The sequence below is a fragment of the Gymnoscopelus braueri genome, assembly GCF_963280865.1.
Source record: "Gymnoscopelus braueri genome assembly, chromosome: 14".
Lineage (NCBI taxonomy): Eukaryota > Metazoa > Chordata > Actinopteri > Myctophiformes > Myctophidae > Gymnoscopelus > Gymnoscopelus braueri.
Genome location: NC_137619.1, coordinates 12,228,994 through 12,251,674, shown reverse-complemented (window position 1 = coordinate 12,251,674; position 22,681 = coordinate 12,228,994). Strand labels below are relative to the sequence as shown.

The 22,681-nt window shown below is 41.1% G+C and overlaps 3 protein-coding genes across 7 annotated transcripts in view; all 3 read left to right on the top strand.

Moving 5' to 3' along the window:
- Positions 1–433: 433 nt before the first annotated feature.
- Positions 434–7,781, top strand: itprip (inositol 1,4,5-trisphosphate receptor interacting protein). Of its 2 annotated transcripts, none has more exons than XM_080450191.1 (4): positions 434–568; positions 3,771–4,055; positions 5,057–5,431; positions 5,823–7,781. In XM_080450191.1, the coding sequence occupies exons 2-4, from the start codon at positions 3,837–3,839 to the stop codon at positions 6,891–6,893; spliced, it is 1,665 nt and encodes a 554-aa protein (XP_080306317.1). In that variant the 5' UTR covers positions 434–568; positions 3,771–3,836; the 3' UTR covers positions 6,894–7,781. The 2 variants fall into 2 exon arrangements, with proteins under 2 accessions (XP_080306317.1, XP_080306316.1); XM_080450190.1 differs by having other exon boundaries at positions 3,771–4,067; positions 5,063–5,431.
- A 9,269-nt stretch (positions 7,782–17,050) lies between these two features.
- Positions 17,051–19,681, top strand: LOC308100508 (nuclear factor 7, ovary-like; the record flags this gene model as incomplete). Its single annotated transcript, XM_080449573.1, has 2 exons — positions 17,051–18,031; positions 19,634–19,681. 2 exons carry the CDS (start codon positions 17,051–17,053, stop codon positions 19,679–19,681), a joined length of 1,029 nt encoding a protein of 342 aa, XP_080305699.1.
- A 1,244-nt stretch (positions 19,682–20,925) lies between these two features.
- The window catches only part of slka (STE20-like kinase a), a 46,520-nt gene continuing 44,764 nt past the window's right edge, over positions 20,926–22,681 (top strand). For all 4 annotated transcript variants that reach the window (XM_080449866.1, XM_080449865.1, XM_080449864.1 and 1 more), the window contains exon 1: positions 20,926–21,553. In XM_080449866.1, coding sequence (XP_080305992.1) covers positions 21,404–21,553 — 150 coding nt within the window. In that variant the 5' untranslated portion in view covers positions 20,926–21,403. The remainder of the gene's footprint in view (positions 21,554–22,681) is intronic.

The following is a 22,681-nucleotide window of genomic DNA, read 5'->3' as shown; positions in this document are numbered from 1 at the left end:
GAAGGAAGTGGACTGTGCTTATGGGCAGCGTTGCCATGTCTGCTTATTATAAGCAACTTTTAAGTGTTTTTTTGGGCTTGTTTCCAAAAATGTAGTTGTTTATTTGGTCTTGCTTCCTAATGTTATTTAAACCAGTGGTTCTCAAACCTTTCAAGGACCCCCAAAATTAATATGTATTTGTCCGCGGACAATATTTGTACCTGTACAAGATTTGTTTATTTAAAATGTTTAAAAAAAACATTCCACATTTGTTCAAAACGTATTCAAGTTTTGTTTGAAAACAACGCGTTGTGAGCTTGTAGATCTGCTATTTTCAAATAGCCTACCGGTGTCCAAGTCGCTTCTTTGGGGCTGTTTTTGTAGACCTGGCTGCTTGTTTCTCTCGCAACATCTGGCAACACTGCTCATGGGTGGAGAGAGAGGAGAGGAATGTGTGAAGTTCTGAGAACTCCTTGGTGCTGGACAAGTATGCTGCTCCACCTACAGTGAAACAGTGATTCTTTCAACTCAACTGTGGCGGGCGGTAAAACATCATGATCAGTCTAATCTCTCGAGCAACATCACAAGGGTAAGAGAACTCTTTTTATATAAACGTTCTTCCAAAAGTCATCCTCGGACTTCTTTAAATCCATCTATTTCAGCCTGTGAGCTGCTGTGCATGTTTGTCCAGAACATTGTAACGCCTAGTTGTTCATGTTTACCTCATGAATCATCAGCCTAGAGTAGACTAGAGGAACATTATTATGTTCCATGATGACTAACTAGGCCTATGTCTTAATTTTGTTTCTAAGACAACCAAGCATAGCAGCAGCCACCCTATGGTTGGCATGTTTGTGATGATGATGACAAAACATCTCACCTCAGAAAAGATCATTGTTGTTGGATCCTATTCATTCATTTACTTACTCTTTCTTGGAGTATTTTCCTACTCTCAATACTTTTTACTTCTACTGCACTTGTACTACACCTCAGGCAAATATTGTACTTTTTCTTAACTATAATTATTTGAAGAGTTGAGTTACTAGTTACTTTGTAGATTTATATTATTATTACAAAACATGCATTTACCACTTCAGCCCTATATATATATATATATATATATATATATATATATATATATATATATATATATATACATACATACATACATACATACATACATACATACATACATACATACATACATACATACATACACACTTCAGCTATGTAGATCTGCTTTTTTCAAAAGATTTAGTTAAACTTGTGAAATGGGACATTATGCGTAATGAGTGCTTTTTATTTTTTGTACTTTAAGTATATATTGATGGCAAATTTGCCAATACGTTTGTACTTTTACTCAAGTACATGTTGAATACAGGAATTTTACTTTGACACTTGTACTTAAGTAAAACATTTTAGTACTTCTTCCACCACTGTAGACAGTCTTGTATCAAGGCTAGGTTGACCAGAGCCATGCCATTACTGGAAAGCAGTCATGGGAGAGAATGTTAGGTTTATTGCAATTGGCTCTGTCTGTGTGGCCTCATGTACCCTCATGTGTCACTCTTCTGTTCCTGGAACAGAAACCTCCAACATCAGAACTGCTCATTATAACAGGCCTATTACAAGCTTATAATGATGTATTCATCATTTCATGAAAAGCATCATCACATCCCAAGGGTGTAATGCAAAGGCTAGCAGTTGTAGTGGCAGAAAGTGTATGTAAGTACAATTTATGAGTTGCTTTTACTTTACTTGAGTATCTCCAATTTTCAATACTTTATAGTAGAGTACTTCTACTCCACTACATCTCAGAGGCAAATATTGTACTTTTTACTATAGTCCAATTATTTGAAATCTTTAGTTACAATTGTTACTTTGCAGTTTTATATTATTAATACAAAACATGTATTAACCACACAAGCCCTATTTTATACTTTGGCTATTTGAAAATAGCTGATCTACAAGCTCACAACGGGTCACATCACAGCGCGTTGTGAGCTTGTAGATCAGCTATTTAAAAAAGAAAGTTTGACAAATTTGAGTACTTTTACTTTGGTACTGTAAGTATATATTGTATATACAGTATTGGCATGAAAACATATATATATTTTTTAATGATAATACTTTTGCACTTTTACTCAAGTACAACTTTGAATACTGGCCTACTTGTGACAGAGTATTTCTGTATTGTGCTATTGATACTTTTACTTAAGTAAAATCTAAGTACTTCTTCCACCACTGCAAGGGTGTGTAATCTAATGCAAAGGCTAGCAGTCGTTTGTAGTGTTAACAGGAGGAGGAGGGACCTTCTTATGTCATTTCCTTCCTTTTACAATAGCCTATATTGCACTATATATGGCTTTCCTTCTGAATATGAAACGTAATACAGGCGATGTTGACATGATCTCACTTATACACAGCTTTTGAGACCGATATAATCATCAATAATCTCATACTGAAATGACTGACCTCGTTGTTTTAGGCCAATGAAATACAGAGGTGGAAAGTACTGTACATTTACTCAAGTTTGAGGTACTTTTACTTTACTTGAGTATTACCATTTTTAAATACTTTATACTTCTACTCTACTACATTGTGGTATTGCTTTTTTTAACTCAAGTAAAAAAAGGGAGTTAGCTTCTTCCGGCCACTGATGAAATGTTAACAGGAAGTAAAATGTTGATGGGCATAAATTGTGCTTTGTGGGAACTTCTTGAACAGGGCTGGTTCCTTATTCTTCCTTCCTGTCATGCTGCGCAGTTTGATACGGGCACAAGAATGCGTCACACAGCCCACTGCCTCTATTTTTAGAGGCGAGGTCTACGCCCCCCCCCCCTTGACAGGATGGAGAACTTTACAGAAATAGCTAGACATTATTTTAATTCCGCAGTTTTTTTCCCACATACAGTACTTGGTAATAGCCGCAAGCATGGAAAGCGTCAGTTCCCGAGCCATGTGGCCCATGGGTCAGGAGCCTACCTCCTGTTTCTGTAGCGTGAGGCAGCTTGATGTACAAGAAGTACACCCTCTGGACATGACTGTAGTATGTCACATGATGTACAACTACACCCCCTGGACATGACTCTCGTACAGGGGTTCTCAACCAGTGGTCCGGGGACCAACAGTGGTCCTTGAGGGGGTTCCAGGTGGTCTCCAGCTAAATGATGGAAGAGTTGGTAACCAAATGGACCCTTATAGATCTTTAACTCTTGAGAGCTCAACTTTTGCCTGTTATCTCTCCTATGGTACCAACGTCAATACAGCATGGAATTGTGGACAAAATCGGATCCAACGATTACCAAATATTGTTATTGTTGTTGTTAAGTCTTGGGTCTGAGAGCCTAAATCTCATCAAATGGTGGATCCGTGGCTCAAATGCCGAATAAATAATGGACCTTGAAAGTTGAAAACCACTGCTCTAGTATGTCACATGATGTACAGTACAAGTACTCTCTGGCCATGACACTAGTATGTCGCAGGGACTTATCCCCAATCCAACCCTTGATGCTGAGTGCCAAGCAGGGAGGCATTGGGTCCCAGTCTGAGGGTGGACACTCTAACCACAAGGCCACTGAACTGGTGTACACATCTTTTTGTACATCGAGATAAATGTGTGTGACGCTGCACGATGATCAAGTAGGCAATTTATTTGACGAAAAAACACACAAAGTTTGAATACGGAGATAAGAGGTTTCTGCCCGACAGTGACGATATAGGGTGTAAATGTAGAAGAGTAAAAACAACACTTGAGTTGCACTGTAATACCACTTTCACTGTTTTTTCAGATACGTGTTGACCGTTGGGATTCCACGATGAGGCACCTGTTGGTCATGTAAAAAAGAAGCGGAAGCATGCAGGGAGCCATAGTGCGAGTGTGCATGGTGGTGGCGGCCGCCATCCTGAACCACCCGCTGCTCTCGCCTCAGGAGAACGCCACCCTCCCGGAGCAGGACCAGGAGCTCATCGCTCGCATGAAGGAGCACGAGGAGAAGCTGGAGAAGGAGCATGCCCGCCTGGAGGCGGAGCTCGCTCTGCTGGACTCCAAGCAGCAGCAGCAGCAGCAGCAACAGGCATGGATTACAGTTTTCTGTCATTTTGAGTCCATAGAGTCCATCATGTCTTTCTCTTGGCTAACTCTTGGTTTTCTCTAAAGCAGGGGTAGGCAACCTTAGGCACGGGTGCCAACATTCATTGGCACAGGGGAGGGACTGGGGAGGGAGTCTGGGAGATCGCTGGGTTATTGAGTAATGATCATACATCCTGATGTGAAAGAAAATATTTCTAAAGAAGAAAAGGTTGTTATGTCCAATCCAATCCACTTTATTTATAGAGCACATTTAAAACAACAGTGTTGAACCAAAGTGCTGTACACTCAGTTATGTATCTATCAATGGACAATCAAAATCAGTTGGAAATATAACATTTTGATGTGGTGTCATAATTAAACTTAATGTTGATATGGCATCAAAAACATGACAACATGGCACTTCATGTCAAAAAGGTTGCCAACCCCTGCTCTAATGATTTATGCTTAGCTGCGTGCACCGGAAATAGCCGATCTGCAAGCTCAACACTATGCTGTGCGACGCATTGTGAGCTTGTTGATAGGCTATTTTCACTATGCAACACGCCGCACAACCAAGTAATGTATAAATCAGGCATACTGTAACCATAATAACCCATGTGGCAGGTAAAGTTAAGCCCTACAGTAATATTAGATATTAGTTATGTTAAAATTAAAGAGTACTTGAATTGATCAAACTAGCAATAGAATACGTATTTAGAAGCATCTTCCATAAAAACCCAATGGTCTCGGATATTTCATAAAAGTAAATGTTAAAGACTCAATCTGCGATTTCTTCAGCAGATTGGCTGTATGTAGAACAGCAGTAACATAGGTTTAGAACGATAATACCAAGACATCATAAATCATTTTACATATTGTGCTAATTCGTTTAGGAGACAGAGCGCTAGTATGGGGGGACTCCTTTCACGCTGTTCCACAAATCACAGATTGGAAGAAAAAAAAAAACATTTCAGTGATCAGATTATTTTTCTTGCTTTAATCCAGGAGCAGGAGACGGACTCGGACTCGGACTATGGCTGGTACTTCTGGAGCACCGTGTCCATGGTCATCTTCTTCACCATTGAAGTGTGCAGGGTGGATCTGGCTGACATGGAGCACTGGCCTGTGGACGATGAAGACGGCACGAGTGGCTCCGGCAGCAGCAACAGCTCCAGGACTCTGGTCTTAGATAAAGGGGTCCTGAGCAGCTTCTGCGACCGATGCGTCCACACCGTGGCCCACGATAACTGGAGGGTGAAGGAGTTTGTGGAGGGCTTCGCCGACGACCTGCTCGAGTCGCTGAGGAGCGTGTGCAACAGGGAGTCCGACATGGAAGTGGGCGACTTCGTGGGAGTCGGAAGCATGTTTGAGTCCTGGAAGGTGAGCTAGGCCTGTCACAATTGTTACATAATTGCTTGATCGCAGTTATTTTGGGTATTCGTCAGAATTGTTTCCATTTATCTGTAAATGGAGTCTGTTGAAAAATAGCGAAAATATTCAATCTACTAAATACGGTAAGTAATAGATCAGCTATTTCCGGTATTTTTGAAGATTTCTGGACGGATAGAAATAATGATTAAGCATATTGCTTATTTTGGCCATATTACATTATTCATTTGGATTATTCGTAGCGGTCATTGTCATTTCTTTGTATATAATTGTTTGTCACATCTGGCCTGTGCAATTGTTGTTTACAAAAGCCTAAACTACAATTATCAATGTAATGCAATCTAACTGCAATCTACTATTTCATGATCATCTCAACCCTAAGGTGAGCAAGCCGCTGACGTGTGACCTCATCGTGCCGTTCTCTCCGCCGGAGCCCTACTCCTTCCAGTTCCAGCTGTGGTGCTGTCCCTCCACTGACATCATGCCACCAGACACGCATGGCTACGGCAGGATCAAGGTGACGACAACCAGGCCCGGGGAGAACGATGGTGTGTGCGTGTGCGGTTCCGTTGACCTGGGAGAAGACGTGCTTTGTCTCCTGCACAGCAAGACGAACGACCGGCCCAGAGCGACCCACAGCCCCGAGGAGCTGCTGTGCTCCAAAAACACCTCCTATTTAGCCAAAGATCAAGTCATGAAGTGGTTTCAGATTTCCGTCACCAAAGCGTGGGGGCGCATCTCTCACAAGTACGAGTTCGAGCTCGCTTTTCGCAACCTTGACGCCGCCGGCGCTCTGAAGGTCCGGTTTCGCTCTGGGAAAGTCGTTGTGATGAACATCATCCCCGCCGTCCAGCTGGACGACACCGACGTTTACTTTGTCTCGCATTTCCCCTCGGACAGCAGCGGCGGCTCTCCAGACCCGTACTGGCCCCTCTCCTTCGCCGTGTACGAGAGGAACCTGCTCAAGCACGTGGCTAAAAGCCTGCCGGAGAATTCCTGTCACTTGCACTGCCTTCAGATCGTCACGTTCCTGCACAGAAAGCAGACGGGACTCACGGGAAAGAGCGCGCTGACAAACTACCACGTGAAGACCGCCGTGTTGCACCTGCTGTTGACCGAGAAGCCCTCTTCTCACTGGGGCGTTGAGAACATGGAGCACAGGCTTCGGGACGTGCTCGGCTTCCTGCAGAGGAGCCTACAGGAGAAGAGACTGCATCACGCGGTGGTCGGGAACCGCCACTTGCCCGCGGAGATCCGCGTCCCCGAGGTGTTCCGGACGTCGGAGCCCGTCAACCTGTTCCGCTCTCTGGTGTTGCAGAGCGAGACCTACGCGCACGCGGTCAGACATCTGCAGGAGATGCTGAGGAACGCGCCGGCACTTTTACAAGAGTACACGCCTCCCTCACCCAATGGAGACGCCTTCCACAGACTACATCAACGGCTGTCAGCTTAGGCCTGATTTATACTTGGTTGCTCGCTGGTGTTGCATGCCCGTAAATAGCGGATCTACAAGCTGCACAATTGTGAGCTTGTAGATCTGTTATTTACGGAGCATGACACCGGCACACAACTAAGTATGAATCAGGCTTTAGGCACTGGTTGCTTTTGGATAGATCAGTGGTTCCCAAACTTTTTACATTTTCAGGGACCCCCATTTTGGTATGCATTAACGCCATGGACCCCCCCATCACTCAGAGTGTGTACAAATGGAACCAAATGGACCCGTAAGGGTCCATTTGGTTCCATTTGTACGCTCTCTGAGTTACAAATGTACAGTAGGCTATAAGGGTCTACTGTATATGGCTCCTAACTATCAACAATTCAGCTGGGGACACCCTGGAACCCCTTCAAGGACCCCTGGGGGTCCCCAGTCCCCACTTTGAGAACCACTGGGATAGATGGCCTACTGTTGAGTAGGGAAATACTGTATATGACATACAGTAGCAGTTCCATCATTGTTATTTGCTTTATTATCTAATAAAACAATCGTTTTACACACACGGCAGAGCATACCCCAAGCACTGAAATAAAATACAAAATGAGTTTATAGGCTAGTTATTTCTATTTTTAGATGTTAATATCGAGACATATCTTATGGTTTTGCTGCAGCAGCTTGACAAGGTAACCAAAGGGTTACTGCAAAGCTTAGAAGCGATACACCAAGCATCACATTTAACATATTCATTTTTGTTTGAATTATACTCTTATATATTTATATTTGAACGATATATAGTACATGCACATCCGGGCAGGTCCAGGACAGAAAAACATAAGCAAAATGAAGAATAGAATTCATACACTGCAGTGTAGCTCCTTAGCACAGTTCTTTATTTGTGTACATTTTGTAATCCCTGCCTTCTTCAGTTGACCTTTATTTAAAGGAGGGGATGTCTGTTTTAGGAGCCACGCCTGTGCACTCTGTTTTTCAAATTGCATAATACTGTTGCATTGTTTTGACACTGTTTTTGAAGGTTACAAATACTAGGGCTGGGTGATGTTGACTGACGATATTTTTGGACCACATATCGCTATCGGTATTGCATTGTGACGATAATATCAGTTTTCCTTGTAATTTTTCAAACATAACTAATAATAATTAGTGAAAACAGCAGATCTACAAGCTGCAACGCGTTGCCACCTGGTAGATCGGCTATTCTTCCACAATTTTGAATATACTTAAGTATTAAGTATTTGTATTAAGTGATTAAAACCAGGAAAAGGCAACATTTACGGCATATCACAACATGCAAAATCCCTGACGATATGTACTGTACAGTAGTCTTATTGCCCAGCCCTAACAAAGACTACTGCTTCTTAACCCATTCAATCCGGGAAGCCTCTCTGTCATTTTAGATTTCTTTGGCTATTCAAAAATAGCAGATCTACAAGCTCATATGAGCTTGTAGATCTGCTATTTTTGAAAATTCTTGAAAATGTGTGCAAATCTTTGAATATATATTTTGTAACTGTCAAATGTCTCAACAGATGTCTTCATTTTTCTGAAAAACTATTGTTATCAGTGATGCTCAAACTTTTTCTTGTCAAGGTCAAGGACCCCCCCAAAATTACGTTTTTGGCAGCCAAAATATGTTGTTCCAGGACCGCTCATAGCGGTGCTACGCTATGAGCTTGTATATCTGCTATTTTTGAATAGCCAAAGTATAAAGATAATGGTTATAGCTAAAATCTAAAATGACACTAAATGCTTTCCCCGATTGAATGGGTTAAAAAAAACAGTATACTTGAAAGAAGGTACATTTTACAACCGCAGGTTCCCGACCTTTTCTGGATCAGGGCCCACTTGAAAATCGTGTCCAAAGTGTTTGCGGCCCACCCATCTGACCCCACCGCTCTGTCTACACCTGGTGGTATGCGGCACTTGTTAAAAAAAAGTGAGCGGTGCTATTTATGAGTTCTTATTTTCATCATGCATCTCGGTAGCCAATCACAGCACGTCCTGCGAAGTGACGTGCTTAAATTTTTTACATTATTGTTAATTTCATCATGCGTCTCTCTAGCCAATCACAGCGCGTCTGCGAAGTTTGAAGTTAATTTCATCATGTGTCTCGCTAGCCAATCACAGCACGTCCTGCAGAGCTTAGCCTATGGGCGTGTTTTCCACAGCATGGCGTCACAGCGAAAGACAAATTTTCACGACGGAAAGAAAAACTTTCACCACGGATGGGTCCTAAACCCTCTTATAGGAGCGGTTGCACCGCTCAAAAATGTCGGTATAATGTCAGGTTCTCAGGGGGGCCAGGTGCCTGCCCCAAGGACGTGACATTTTTGATTGATTGAATACTTTATTAGTCAGAAATGTAAACGGCACGTAGTACAGTAAGAGATTAAAGCTAAAAGGATAACACAAAAAGTCCTGACTTGTTTCCATCGTGGTCATTCATGTATTCAATTCAATCATCAACGCAGCATACAAAAATAACACAATAATACATGTCATCAACAAATATAAACGAAAGAAAGAGAAATTACATTTATCCCCCCCTTTATGATTTTCAGGCCAATGTTTTTAAGAAACCAGTGTTACACATCCTTTAATCTAATGGATGGTGTCAGGGCATGATTCCACATTATAAATGACAAAAGGTTGGACTTTTAATAGATTGCGGTCATACAACTGTTTTGGATACCGTTCTAAGTGGTCAGATGGGTGGGCCAAAGTATGCTTATTTTAATGATCGTCAATCAATCGATTGTGTTCCAGCTTAGATCAGTGGAACTAACAGATGTTAAGTTCCTATTTATCTGTATCACAGTGAAAGCTTATTTTTCCAGTTTTAAAGAAAACATGTGACATTTGTTAGTATATCGTCTCTGTCGGGTGGAAACCTCATATGGACAAAACTGTTACTTTTCAGGATACAAATTCAAAGATGGCTAAAGAAGCAGATCTACAAGCTCAAAACGCGTCGCACTTTGAGCTTGCAGATCTGCTACTTTTGATGCTTTTGTGTGACGTAGTATGAGATCAAGTAGGGCTGGCATTAATTTGCGAAAAAACACAAAAAGTTAAGATATGGAGATAGAGGTTTCTGCCCGACAGCAACGATATATTATCAATAAAACCTTAGTGATTGGCTAATTATTTGAGGGCCCACAGGCTGGGAATGGCTGTTTTATAAGTTCATATTACCAAACATACCTCTCATACTGTGCCTAAAATAAAAGGTTACTGTACAATGTCTCATTTGTTTTTTAGGCGGGTGCAGTTATGGTTTGACCCAAAACAAATTGCAACAAAAGGTTTTTCAATGGATTATTGTAGTATTAGGTGTACTTAATAACATATCAAAAGTTTACCAAAATCGGACCACTAGAGAGGTAACATTTTCAAGATGGCCGCCGCCAGTTCCTTAAAAAGACATGTAATTTTACATTTCTCCCTTTTCTACATAATGCCCAGGATTGGTGAATTGGTAATTCACATTCTGTTGAAGCTTTCAGGAGATTTCTTTTCATACCAAAAAGGAATACATTCATTATTACTGGGTGGTACTGTGACATTTGTAAACATTGTAAGTCAGCACAGAGCTATCACAACATTTAGTGTCTACTGTCTTGGGTAGGGGTGGTAGAGGAGTGTGGCCGGATAGGGTTCAGATTTGCTTGTCACAGACATCTTATTCCTGAGATTGTAGTAGTTGTGTGGGGTTTTAGTGCAAAATTAATTTCACATGTCTTTTATTTTGTGATTGGTACTGCTGGCAATAACCTTGAACTTTGATCTTTTTTTAAAATCTTTTTTTCTGGATAATTTTAACTTTAAAAATTGATTTGAGGGGAGAGGACGCTCTGAGCCATAATGATAAGTCACTGGGGCCCCTGGGAATATTAATGGTCAGCCACCAACCAGACACCGACTCTCCTGTGAGCCAGTCAGACATAGGGACACCCCTGACTGCCTGACACACAGTCATGCACCACGTGGAGGTCTTACAACCACAACTATGGGGGGGGGTCCCTCCTCACTAACTATGCCCACTCACGAGTGCCCATCTCGGGCATAGGAGCCAGCATGGAGGTCCACTTGGGACCAGTGGGACTATCCAGTGAGCCAGGCGACATAGGGATACTCCTCTCAGCCTAACGCATAAGCTTAATTTCTGCCTCCTCCTCACTCTGTCCTCCAGCGTGAGGTGAGCGCAGGCTCCCTAAGCCACTTGGAGTGAAATCTGGCAAGATACAAGTGTATCTTTCATGTATCGTTTGGGGAACTGTCTTCGTAGAAATGCGTGGCGTATAATTTCTCCTCCTCCACATGACAACCCTCCGAGCTCTGGAATAGTAGCCTGAGGCTACGAGCTCAATCCATGGTCTTGAAGGGCGGACCCAAACACAGCCGCCTGGATTTGTGCGTGGCTTCCTATTGATTCACCAATCTATGTCCCCGCCTCTCCTCCCCTCCCCCCCTCGGCCTGTGCACGGAACACGCTGACGTCACCAAATTTAGAGCGACGCCCCTCTGCACTCTGATTGGTAGGGAGATAACAAGGTCCAAGACCATCGTTCGTGCATCGCTCCCCCAGGCTTTTCTTTTTTGTAACAAAAAAAAATGCATGGGTTTCCGAGGCTACTGGAATAGTCCAGCAATTCAACTGTGTGACACGTCATAATTGCTGTCACTTCAAAATGACGCTCCTTGCCTCCTCGCCTCCTCGCTCGGAGGCAGGGCTTAGGCGGGAGTGGAGGACTTGAGGATGGACACTTGAAAATTGGAATTTGGCTATCGCGATGCACAACGTGCATCAGGGGCTGACAAGCCCCATTCTCTTTAGCTGCCTATGAGCACTCGTCCTGAGCTCCCAAGTGCCCACTATAGCTTTAATGGGACATGTCTGAGCCAACTGTTGAAGGTTTTGCACCTCGGACATGGGGGAGAGGAGAAGCTCAGGGTCTCCTTGGCTCCTATAACTTTGCTCTTCTGTGCTCCAAGTGCCCAGGGAGCAATCCAGTGACCCCCACTCCCCATACTCCCCTGTACCCACCTGAGGGGAACCCTAGGCCCACTGAACTCTACACCAGACCCCATTTTACCTCCTCACACAACCCCACCCTCATACTCCCCTCTGCCTAGGCACCCAGTAGAGAAATGGGTTCTGACAGCTCTGCACTAACCTCCGTAGCCACCCCTCTATACACACTCACACTGATTGCCTTCCTAATGTGTTAAAAAAGTTTTTCAAAATTGTGTCTACAAGATGACAGTTTGATTCACATTTGATCCGCAGAGCTATCCAAAATGTTTCAATATTGCAAGCAATACTATATCAACTGACAATATTCTCTTTCTCTGCCACCTTCTGAATGACTGAAAATTGTGACTATTGTTTTGTTTTGTTGTGTTTTGAGGATATCTTGAAGCCTTGTTCCAGTAAAACAAATATAACTAGTTGAAACGGGTGAACATTTCAGAGGGTTTTAATAGAGTCAAAAACAAAATATTGGATTTCACAATTATCAAAATGTATCTCTGCAATTTGGACAAGTCCTGTGGGTTTCTATGCCCCCAAAACATAGGGTTAGACACAAAAAGTACTTGTCTAGGATAAATAATGAAGAAGTTAGGTTATTTTAAAGATTCTTTGGACATTTTGGACGCCATCTTGAAAATAACGCCTTTCCAGTGATCAAACTTTGGTAAACTTTTAGTATGTTATTAAGGACACCTAATACTACAAAAAACTGTTGAAAAACGTTTTGTTGCAATTTGTTTTGGGTAAGGTGCTTTTTTTTCATAACTGCACCCGCCTATTTGTTGTTTCTGATGCTGATGTCAAATTCTAATGGAACTAAATTGATTCATCTGATACTTAAGTTCTATTTTATACTTTGTTGTACAATGGCGTCGGACTGAAATAGCGAAAATAGCCGATCTAGAAGAAGTGGATTGACTGACTAACTAATTAAATGGCAGTTGAGGAGAATTGGGCAGGTGTGGGGAATTTGGCAAATGAAGCTTTGGGGTATGGCAATCAATTGGCTTATTTGGGCCACAGACAGAGCCTTTTCTGGTGGTTCTGGACAACCGCCTATCCGACTGAGTCGATTCCGGCCACTGCACTCCCTCGGGTCATCTGCGACGTGGGTGGCGAATTTGAAGTCGGACGGTCGAAAGGTTCTCGAGATACACGTGGATTACATACATACATACATACATACATACATACATACATACATACATACATACATAGATTCGGTGCATTTATTGTAAGATGTTTTAATTAGCAGCTGTGCATGTTAAATTGTTGAATATTGTGAAACTTGGGCAACTGCATACTTTCATTAATTAATTAATTAATAACCTTTGTCACCGACACACCAAGTGTGTGTCATGATGATCACACTGGCCTGCTCTCGGGTCTCCCGCGGGCACGAGGATAATGTACCACTGCACTATTTGCAAACTGTTTATAAGCATTGGTGTAAAGTAACTATGTAGGTACATTTACTCAAGTATTGTACTTAAGTACAATGTTGAGGTATTTTTTACTTTACTGGAGTATTTGCAATTTTCAATAATTTTACTTCTACTCCACACTACACCTCAAAGGAAAATATTGTACTTTTTACTCTTTTTACTACTATTATTTGGAAACTTCCGTTACTAGTTACTTTGTAGATTTTGATCATTAGTACGAATTCCCACTTCAGACCTATATACTTTGGCAATTTGAAAATAGCTCACAATTGAGATCTTGTAGATCTGCTATTTTCAAAGGATTTTTATACATTTATACATTTGAAATACTTTTACTTTTGGTATTTTAAGTATATTTTGATGCCATTACTTTTGTACTTTAACTCAAGTAAATTGTCAATACCAGACTTGCACCTGTAACAGAGTATTTCTACAATAGGGTATTGATACTTTTACTCAAGTAAAACATGTGAGTACTTCTTCCACCATTGTTAATAAGGTATTCAATCAATCAATCAATCAATCAAGCCCTGCAGGAAGTGCACGGAACTGCTTAAATAGTGTGTGTGTTGCAAGGTGGACACGTTAGTCGTTGCACACACCTGGTTTAAGCGGGAGTAAATGTTTGTTTAGCTGCAGGTATGTTTATATTCTGTGTTTTCTTCTTTATGACGTTTATCTTGGTTGTTACAGTGTGTATTTACACTTATAACTTGTGTGCTTGATGATGTGAACGCTTTATTTATGTTATATTTCGTTATGTAAACAGTTCCCAGAACGTCTCACCAGGGTTTATGGGTGAAGTGAAACAATAAGCCAGAATTAAAGGTCTAAAGGTGAGTCAAGGGCACTGATGGAAGAAGTACTCGCATGTTTTACTTTTTAAGTTAAAGTATCAATACTGCAATAATCTAAATCTACAAAGTAATTATTAACTAAAGTTTTCAAATAATTATAGTGGAGTAAAAAGTATAATATTTGCCTTTGAGATGTAGTGGAGTAAAAGTACTGAAAACTGGAAATACTCCAGTAAAAATAACTCCAGATTGTACTAAGTGCAGTACTTGAGTAAATGTACTTACTTTACACCACTGCTTGGTTGTACAGTGTGTATTTACACTGTGTTTGTGCTTGATGATGTGACTGCTTTGTTTTATATTTCATGATGTAAACAGTTCCCAGAACGTCCCACATGGTGGATGGATGAAGTGAAACAAAGCCATTAAAGGTGAGTCAATAGTTTAATTTTGTCGGGCAACAAGTGTAGCCAGCCTTAAGTTCTTATTGTTCACACATTTTTAAAGATGGCGTAAGTGATTTTCTCTGGTTAAAATAAGTGTTAAATAGTTTGTTCAAGAACAAGATATGTTGTAGCCTACAGGATCTCCTCACTGGTCAGTAGGAATACATTGAGGACTCTAGCAGGAGCACTCGTCCAATGTCACTTCAACTACGTATGCACCTCTTGGTACCATAGCACCACAAAGGCCTTAAAAACAAGGCTCTAGACGTTTCTGTGCTTTTTTTGCAAACTGCTAAAGTGTTCAATCAATCAGGTGTAGTACCTCTGCTTTGTCACTAGATGGGGCACTTTCCTAACCTTCCGTGTAGTCTGTGAAATGGAAATATGTTGGGGAAAAATGGCAGACGATATCTATGTGATTTTGGAGGCAACCACTGTTCTGTCTGTTAGTGATGATGATGATGATGCACTGACTACTTAAAAAAAATATATAGATACCACATTGAGTGTAGGTTGGACATCGTAGATAGATAAATATTGGTCACTGCTGTTCATTGGCGTGAGGTAAGAGTAACTCAACACCACAATGATCTCACTCACACACTTTATTGTCTTTTGGTGTTTCATTCATCTGTTTACATTATTTCACCAGACAGTCAACTTGTTTTAATACTTACTGACCGTTTCTTGCAGGACAAGATCTGCTCCACGGTGAAGATCACCACAGGTCAGTCACAATGTACACAGATATACCGTACACCAGTGGTTCTCAAACCTTTTCATGTCCAGGGCCCCCAAAATGATATCTATTTGGCTGCGGACCCCCATCTCAAAATATTTTGTTCCAGGGGGGACCCCCAGAAGCAAAGATATATATATATATATATATATTCTTTTTTTAAACGATCTCTCAAGATTTTTCAAAAAAGATCTACAAGCTTGTATATCTGCTATTATTGATTGCCAAGATCGAGTTAACTCGTTTTTAGAATCCATCACTTGATTGCCAAGATCAAGTTAACAAGTTAACTATCAAGTTAAAAAACATTATTTTATTTTTTTTAATTATTTTTTTTAATTTGACCCAAAAACCAAGGAGATATGATTTTTCGAAGATTTAGACTCCTATCCACTTCCTTGTTAACTTAAAACTTAAAAATTCTGTATCTCGGCTCCTGAGTACTTTTTTTTGTTCAATGTAAAAACCCCTGGCAATAAACTGCAAAAAATCTGAAATATAATGATTGTGATACTATTTTAACTTCATAGCATAACGTGTCGCTTTGCGCAGTGTTGTGAACTTTTAGATCTGCTATTTTCACTACTTCTTAAAGGGATATTTCACTTTCAAACATGTTTGGGGTTATTTTAACGTCTACTCAGGCTTTAGTGAGTATCCCAGACAGTTTTTAAGTTGCCCTCCTAATACGTGAGGGGGCCATGTTTTTCGATTATTTTTTATTTCCCCAAAAGTAATTGAGAAGTAGTTAAAATGACCCCAAACATGTTTGAAAGTGAAACATCTTTTTTTTTTTTTTTTTTATGTATTTTTGGAAATTATTAGATTTTATTTATGAAATTCTTTTGAAAAATGTTGGAATTGCTGTGTGTTTGAATGGGATCCCGACCCACTGTTTGGGGTACCGTACACTCAACCATCCTCTTTATTAAACCCAGCACTCCATCTGCACGTTCACATTTCTAATCAGCCTATCATATGGCAGCAACAACTCAATGCATTTAGGCCTGTAGACATGATCTGCTGCAGTTCAAACACGGCATCAGAATGGAGAAGAAATGTGACTTTGAACATGGACGGCATGGTTGCATAATAATAGCAGATATGTTATTATCTTCATAATTGAAAAGTAATCGATTGCTACAAAAATAAGTGTTAGCTGTAGCCCTGCAAAAGACTCATAAAACTACAATAGTGGTGGGCCAGAGAACTTGAAGTGGCAAAAGGTAGAGGCCGCACACCAAGCATGGCAATGACATCTTTATTTATCAAAAGAGAAGATTTGTTTCCATTTATTTTTTTTATATTTAAAAAAAATTGATGTACAAGCTCGCAGCATGGCACGAAGTGACGTGGTGTGACCTTGTGGATCTGCTATTTTGGAATAGCCAACATGTAAATAGATAAAGTGGTTTGATGCTATTTTAGCTGGGGACCCCCTGGAACTTAACTGTTGCACCCCTAATATATCTATCTGATATGAGCAACCGCTTTCCTGTGAAATTGCAAAAAAAGATACAAAATACTAAGACACTGGGCAAAAACTTAAGATTAAGATTATAGCTCAGACATGGACTTTTGTTTCCCTTTTTGCACTAAATTCGACTACATTTCAAAGTAACGATCGAAAAGATTATTTCAACCTTTTTCGTGACGTATTGATCTTGTGTTTCCACAGATAGTCGGGCTAAGATGGCTTCCGCGTCGTCACTTTCTGAAGATGTTTCTTGTCCCGTTTGCTGTGACATCTTCAAAGACCCTGTTCTCCTGCCGTGTCGCCACAGCTTCTGTGAAGTCTGTGTACAGAAGTGGTGGAGAGAGAAAGAAATGAAGCAGTGTCCACTTTGCAAGGACATTTCCTCGCTCGATCATCCACCCTGTAACCTGGCACTGAAGAACATGTGTGAGGCCTTCGTACTGGACAAACATCAGGGAGTGTGTCAAGATGCAGTCCACCACAGTTTTAGACCACCCATCACTGAAGCCGCACTGGGTCACAAGCTGGAAGTCCTAGAGTTATTATTCTTATTACACAAGAAAGTGGACCACAAAAATAAAGTTCATACCGACTATAGAGAAACACTACAACAAATCTATGTCCAGACTCATAAAACGGAGCGGTGCATTACTGAACTATTTAAGAAGCTGCATCAGTTTCTGCATGAGGAAGAGCAGGCTAGAATTGCTGCATTGAGGGAGGAAAAGCAGCAGAAGAGTCAGACGATGAAGGAGGAGATCGAGGTTCTGAAAAGAGAAATGGCAACTCTTTCAAATATGATCAGGGCCACAAATGAGGAGCTAAGAGCGGAACCCATCTCATTCCTCAACGACTACAAGACCACAGTGGAAAGAGTCCAGTTCACACCACAGGACCGACAGCTGGTCTCAGGAACACTGATTGATGTGGCCAAACACCTGGGCAACTTGAGCTTTAGTGTCTGGGACAAGATGAAGGACATTGTCTCCTACAGTCCTGTCATCTTGGACCCCAACACTGCCTGTCCAGGGGCAAACCTGTCTGATGATCTGACCAGTGTTACATTTGGAGAGGAACAGCAGCTTCCTTGCAACCCAGAGAGGTTTGATGGCTACTACCGTGTCCTGGGTTCTGAGGGCTTCGACTCTGGACTTCACACCTGGGATGTGGAGGTTGGAGACAATGCGTACTGGACCGTAGGGGTGATGGCACAGTCTTTCCAAAGGCAGGCAGATAAGTGTGGTCCATTATGGGATATAAAGTTAGATTTTGGTGAATACACAGCAGGCTCCTATCTTCTGGGGTCAGAGAGCACTGTTCTCTCGGTGCAGCAGAAACCTCGGAGGATCAGAGTCCAACTGGACTGGAATGGAGGGAAGCTGTCCTTCTCTGATCCTGATACCGACACACAAATGCACACATTCTCACACACTTTCACTGAGACTCTGTTTCCGCTCATTGCAACTTCTGATCATACTGTCCCTGTGACGGTTTTACCAAGTTAAAGATTCCAACACAACTGAGGCACTGAGCAGATGTGTGAGGATCTCAGCACAGCTGATGAGGAGTTCCCTGTGCTGAGGAGATCTAAGCGCAAAGCACCTGAAAGACTTATTTTGTAATAGGCTTTGCATACAGTACATGTTATTTGTCATATTATGATCTTTTCTGCATGCCCTGAAGAAGACCATAAGGGTACTACAGACACACCAGAGTTTGATTCTGCCAATGCGTCAGAATCTGCCAATGCTTTTCAATGGGACTGGAGCATTTTGTTGCCATGCCGTGGTGTTCCGCTCCGTTCCCATTGAAAAGCATTGGCAGAAGGCTGAAACATTTTGTTTTAAATGTTCAAAGATGAACCAGCCCGTATAATAAAGCCTTTTAAACGTGCCTTTGGTTTTTGTATTTGTCATTATATCTGCACTTTTGGTAAAGCCTGAAAAGCAAAATTATTCGTTAAGTAAGATGTGATTATATCAGCACAGTGAGTTACAACCTGTGCTGTGTGAAGATCTAAATGCAAAGCTATAACCTGGAAAAGTCATAGGCTCTATGCATAGCAGCCATATTGGAAAAACCTTGGGCCCCTTCCTTACTGCTTTCACAGGTGTTAAAGTTACCAATGATTCTAATGAAGGCTCTGTTCCATTTAGTGTAGCTCAGTGGTTCTTTTTAATTTCAAAGACACCCATAACTCAGAGTGCTAAAATATCAACATCAACAAGCATGCTGACATGTCGGCTGTATAAAAACTATATAAACATGGAACAATTATAGTTCTGTCAACCATTATAAGGAGTGTTTCCACAATATGAAGTGATTTCTTGATTAACACTATTAATATTGTCAATCCATTTTTGTTCAGCAAACCTGGTCATAATACTGAAACATTGCAAATAAAATGCAAAGGGGGAGCATCAATTTGTATTTTTAGTTTCCTTCAGCAATGAAATGTCCAGGTTGTGAGCTTGTAGATCCGGCTAGTTTCACAATGTTTGCCTTTTTCTTATGTAATATTTGACAATCTGGCCAATGTGGTCCTAATAAGGTGTTAAAAGGCATTACATTATAACTGTAGAAATGTTCAGATACCCTGTGTACACTTACACTGTATGTTGGTTTGTTTACTGTTGAGTGAGAAAACAATGTTTCACATTAAGCTAATCATCTGGGTGGGGACCCCCCAAAATAATTTGGGGTCTCGACCCCCAGTTTGGGAACCACTGGCCTAACACATTGTGCATGGTGGCTTTGACAGTAGGATCCTCAAACATGCGTTCTGTCCTCTTCTTCAGTTCTGGAGTTCCATCCACACAACTGAAAACACAGAGAAAAAGCAATAGAATAAGGGATTGTGTTGTTGTATTGTTAGAAACCTGCATACACTTTTGGTGTTAGCGGGTCAAATTTGAACCGTGATTAAAAAAAAAAAAATCATTTCTTTTTTTCTCCCACCTCATAGCTGACTTGTTATGCATTCATATCCATGTAAACACTTTTAAAAATATTATTTTGGGTTAGGGTTAGGGTTTCATCTTTCAATATATGTCGTTTTCAATTATAAAAATGTTAAAATTCACTCATTACATTTCCTATAATGAAGACAATGGATAATGATGTTATCTAGCTATAATAGACTAATATTAGAACACAATTCCAAAAGAAAATCCCCCCAAAATACTTGTTTTAGTTTTTTTTTACTTTAAAAATTGTTCATAATATAAAAAATAGTGACACCTGTGGTGTTATGTGTCCAAATTGACCCGCATACCATAGAAGGTAAAAAGTCATTTATTTTTCATTAACCCAAACTTTATTTTACTCCTATAGCAAATGCAACTGAGGACAAGTTTCTCTCACTCTCAAACATGAAAACATTGAATTTTAACAATTTAGGGAGAATTGAGCCACACTTCTCTGCCGGGTCAAATTTACCCTTAACACCACAGATGTCCCCTTTTTTTTTAAACCATCAGAATTAACTAAAACGGTGGTAATTAATGTTGTTGCGTTAAAAATAGCTGTTTCTGAGGATATCTTGAAGCCAATAATTGGTCCAATAAAGAAATATAAAGGGTACTTTTTACCCATTTAAACTTGAAAACGGGTCAAAAATTACCCTAACACAATGGAAGGGTTAAAATAAGTGTCAAATACCTCTATAATATTCTGCAATCACTGATATTGCAGTGTTTGTGCAGACTATATATATATATATATATATATATATATATATATATATATACGAGTCCTGAGTCCTCAATAGTGCATCGGATCTGCATCCAAATGCAAGCTTCACGACACAAGATAGAGCTATCGGGTCAATAGCGGGCAGCAGTGAACAGATGGAGAGGAGGAGGAGGAGGGAGTAGAACATCATTGGCTGAACAGATGGAGAGGAGGAGGGAGTAGAACATCATTGGCTGAACAGATGGAGAGGAGGAGGGAGTAGAACATCATTGGCTGAACAGATGGAGAGGAGGAGGGAGTAGAAGCAGTGGACCATCATTGGCTGAGCTGCTCTTTGAGGGGAGTTGTCAGGATACAGATACCGCTAACTTCTTCTCTGGACCGGGGGGGCCGAGCCGAGCCTTACACAGCCTAACTAGCCGAGGCGTGCGAGAGAGAAACCTTTAAAGACTTGGTCCCTTTTCTCCAGCACCGAGGGCACTTCACTACAATGGCGGCTTGTTGCGTGTTACCAAGGATGTGAGAATATAACAACAACAACAACAACGATGATGATGATCGCCGTCTAATGAATTCTCCTCAGACGGGTTCAAAAGGCACTCAGACAATGTGTGCCGCCGCTATACGGTTACTTTGTATCATCTGCGTCTAGGCGAGCTGCGTTACAATGTTACCACTTTCATGTAATAATAACCACAGATGATGCTGTTTTCTCGCTACTAGTAGCCGCTTGGACACTGCGTTTTGGACGATCAGAGGAGGCTACGTTTTTCTTGGCGGAAATAACGTGAGTCAAGGAGGAGGAGGAGGAGGAGGAGGACGCCACATCTAAACAGCTCTCCTCTCACTCTGTAAAGAGAGAAGGACAGATCATCATGTCTTTCTTCAATTTTCGGAAGATGTTCAAGCTGGGCCCGGACAGGAGGAAGAAGCAGTATGAGCATGTCCACAGAGACGTCAACCCAGAGGACTTCTGGGACATCATAGGAGAGCTGGGAGACGGAGCCTTTGGCAAAGTCTTCAAGGTAATGTCAACACAACATGGAACTAGGCCTCCTACAGGAACTCCGAGAGAGGGTGTACAAATGGAACCAAATGGACCCGTGAGGGTCCATTTAGTTCCATTTGTACACCCTCTCTCAAAGTCTTAAGGTAACAACACAACATGGAACTATAACAGGCCTCCTCCAGTCTCTTAAATCTAACTCAGAGAGGGTCCATTTGGTCCCATTTGTACACCCTCTCTCAAAGTCTTCAAGGTAACAACACAACATGGAACTAATAGGCCTCCTCCTGTCTCTTAAATCTAACTCAGAGAGGGTCCATTTGGTCCCATTTGCACACCCTCTCAAAGTCCTCAAGGTAACAACACAACATGGAACTATAGGCCTCCTCCTGTCCAGACACTATACACGTGTTCTTTTGATTGAATACTACATTAACATGATTATTAACAGTAGGCTACAAAGTCTTGAAGGTAACATTAACACAACACTACATGGAACTATATAGGCCTACAGTCTCCTCTCCAGTCACTATACCGTCTTCTTTTGATTGAATACTCCATTACAGTGGTGTTCAACCTTTTTCATATCAAGGTCCATTATTTATTCTGCATTATAAGCCACGGATTTCACCATTTGATGAGATTTAGACTCAGACCCTAATATTTTGTTGTCGTTGGATAAGATTTTGTCCACAATTCCATGCTGTGTTGATGTGGTACCAATAGGAGAGATAATAGGCAAACGTTGAGCTATAAGGAACCATTTGGAACCCCCTCAAGGACCACTGGTGGTCCCCGGACCACTGGTTGAGAACCACTGCTCTATGAACATGATTGTTAACAGTACAGGGATAGTACAGTCAAAGGTTATGCTAAACAAGTACAAAACAAAAGGCCCCAGGGGCTTGTTTACATTGTGGTCCATACTCAATTCATCAGTAATACATACAATTCACTACAAAACATAGTGTAATAAAGCTCAGTAGGTATCATAAGGTATATTTACAGAGAACGGAGCTTAATCCAAACGAAATGCAACGTAGGTATGATCTATACAGGTATATGGATTTTTTTTAAATATGTTTCATTGCATGGCTAAATAATATTAAATCAACATATTTCTATAGCATGTATACACTAAAGTTAG

What these genes read in the sequence shown, in the direction of transcription:
- itprip (XM_080450190.1), top strand. Translation starts at nt 3,837, where the DNA reads ATGCAGGGAGCCATAGTGCGAGTGTGCATGGTGGTGGCGGCCGCCATC. An exon ending in AGCAACAGGCATGGATTACA is followed by an intron (nt 4,068 to 5,062) that starts GTTTTCTGTCAT and finishes ATCCAGGAGCAG; the next exon opens with GAGACGGACTCGGACTCGGA. An exon ending in GCATGTTTGAGTCCTGGAAG is followed by an intron (nt 5,432 to 5,822) that starts GTGAGCTAGGCC and finishes CTCAACCCTAAG; the next exon opens with GTGAGCAAGCCGCTGACGTG.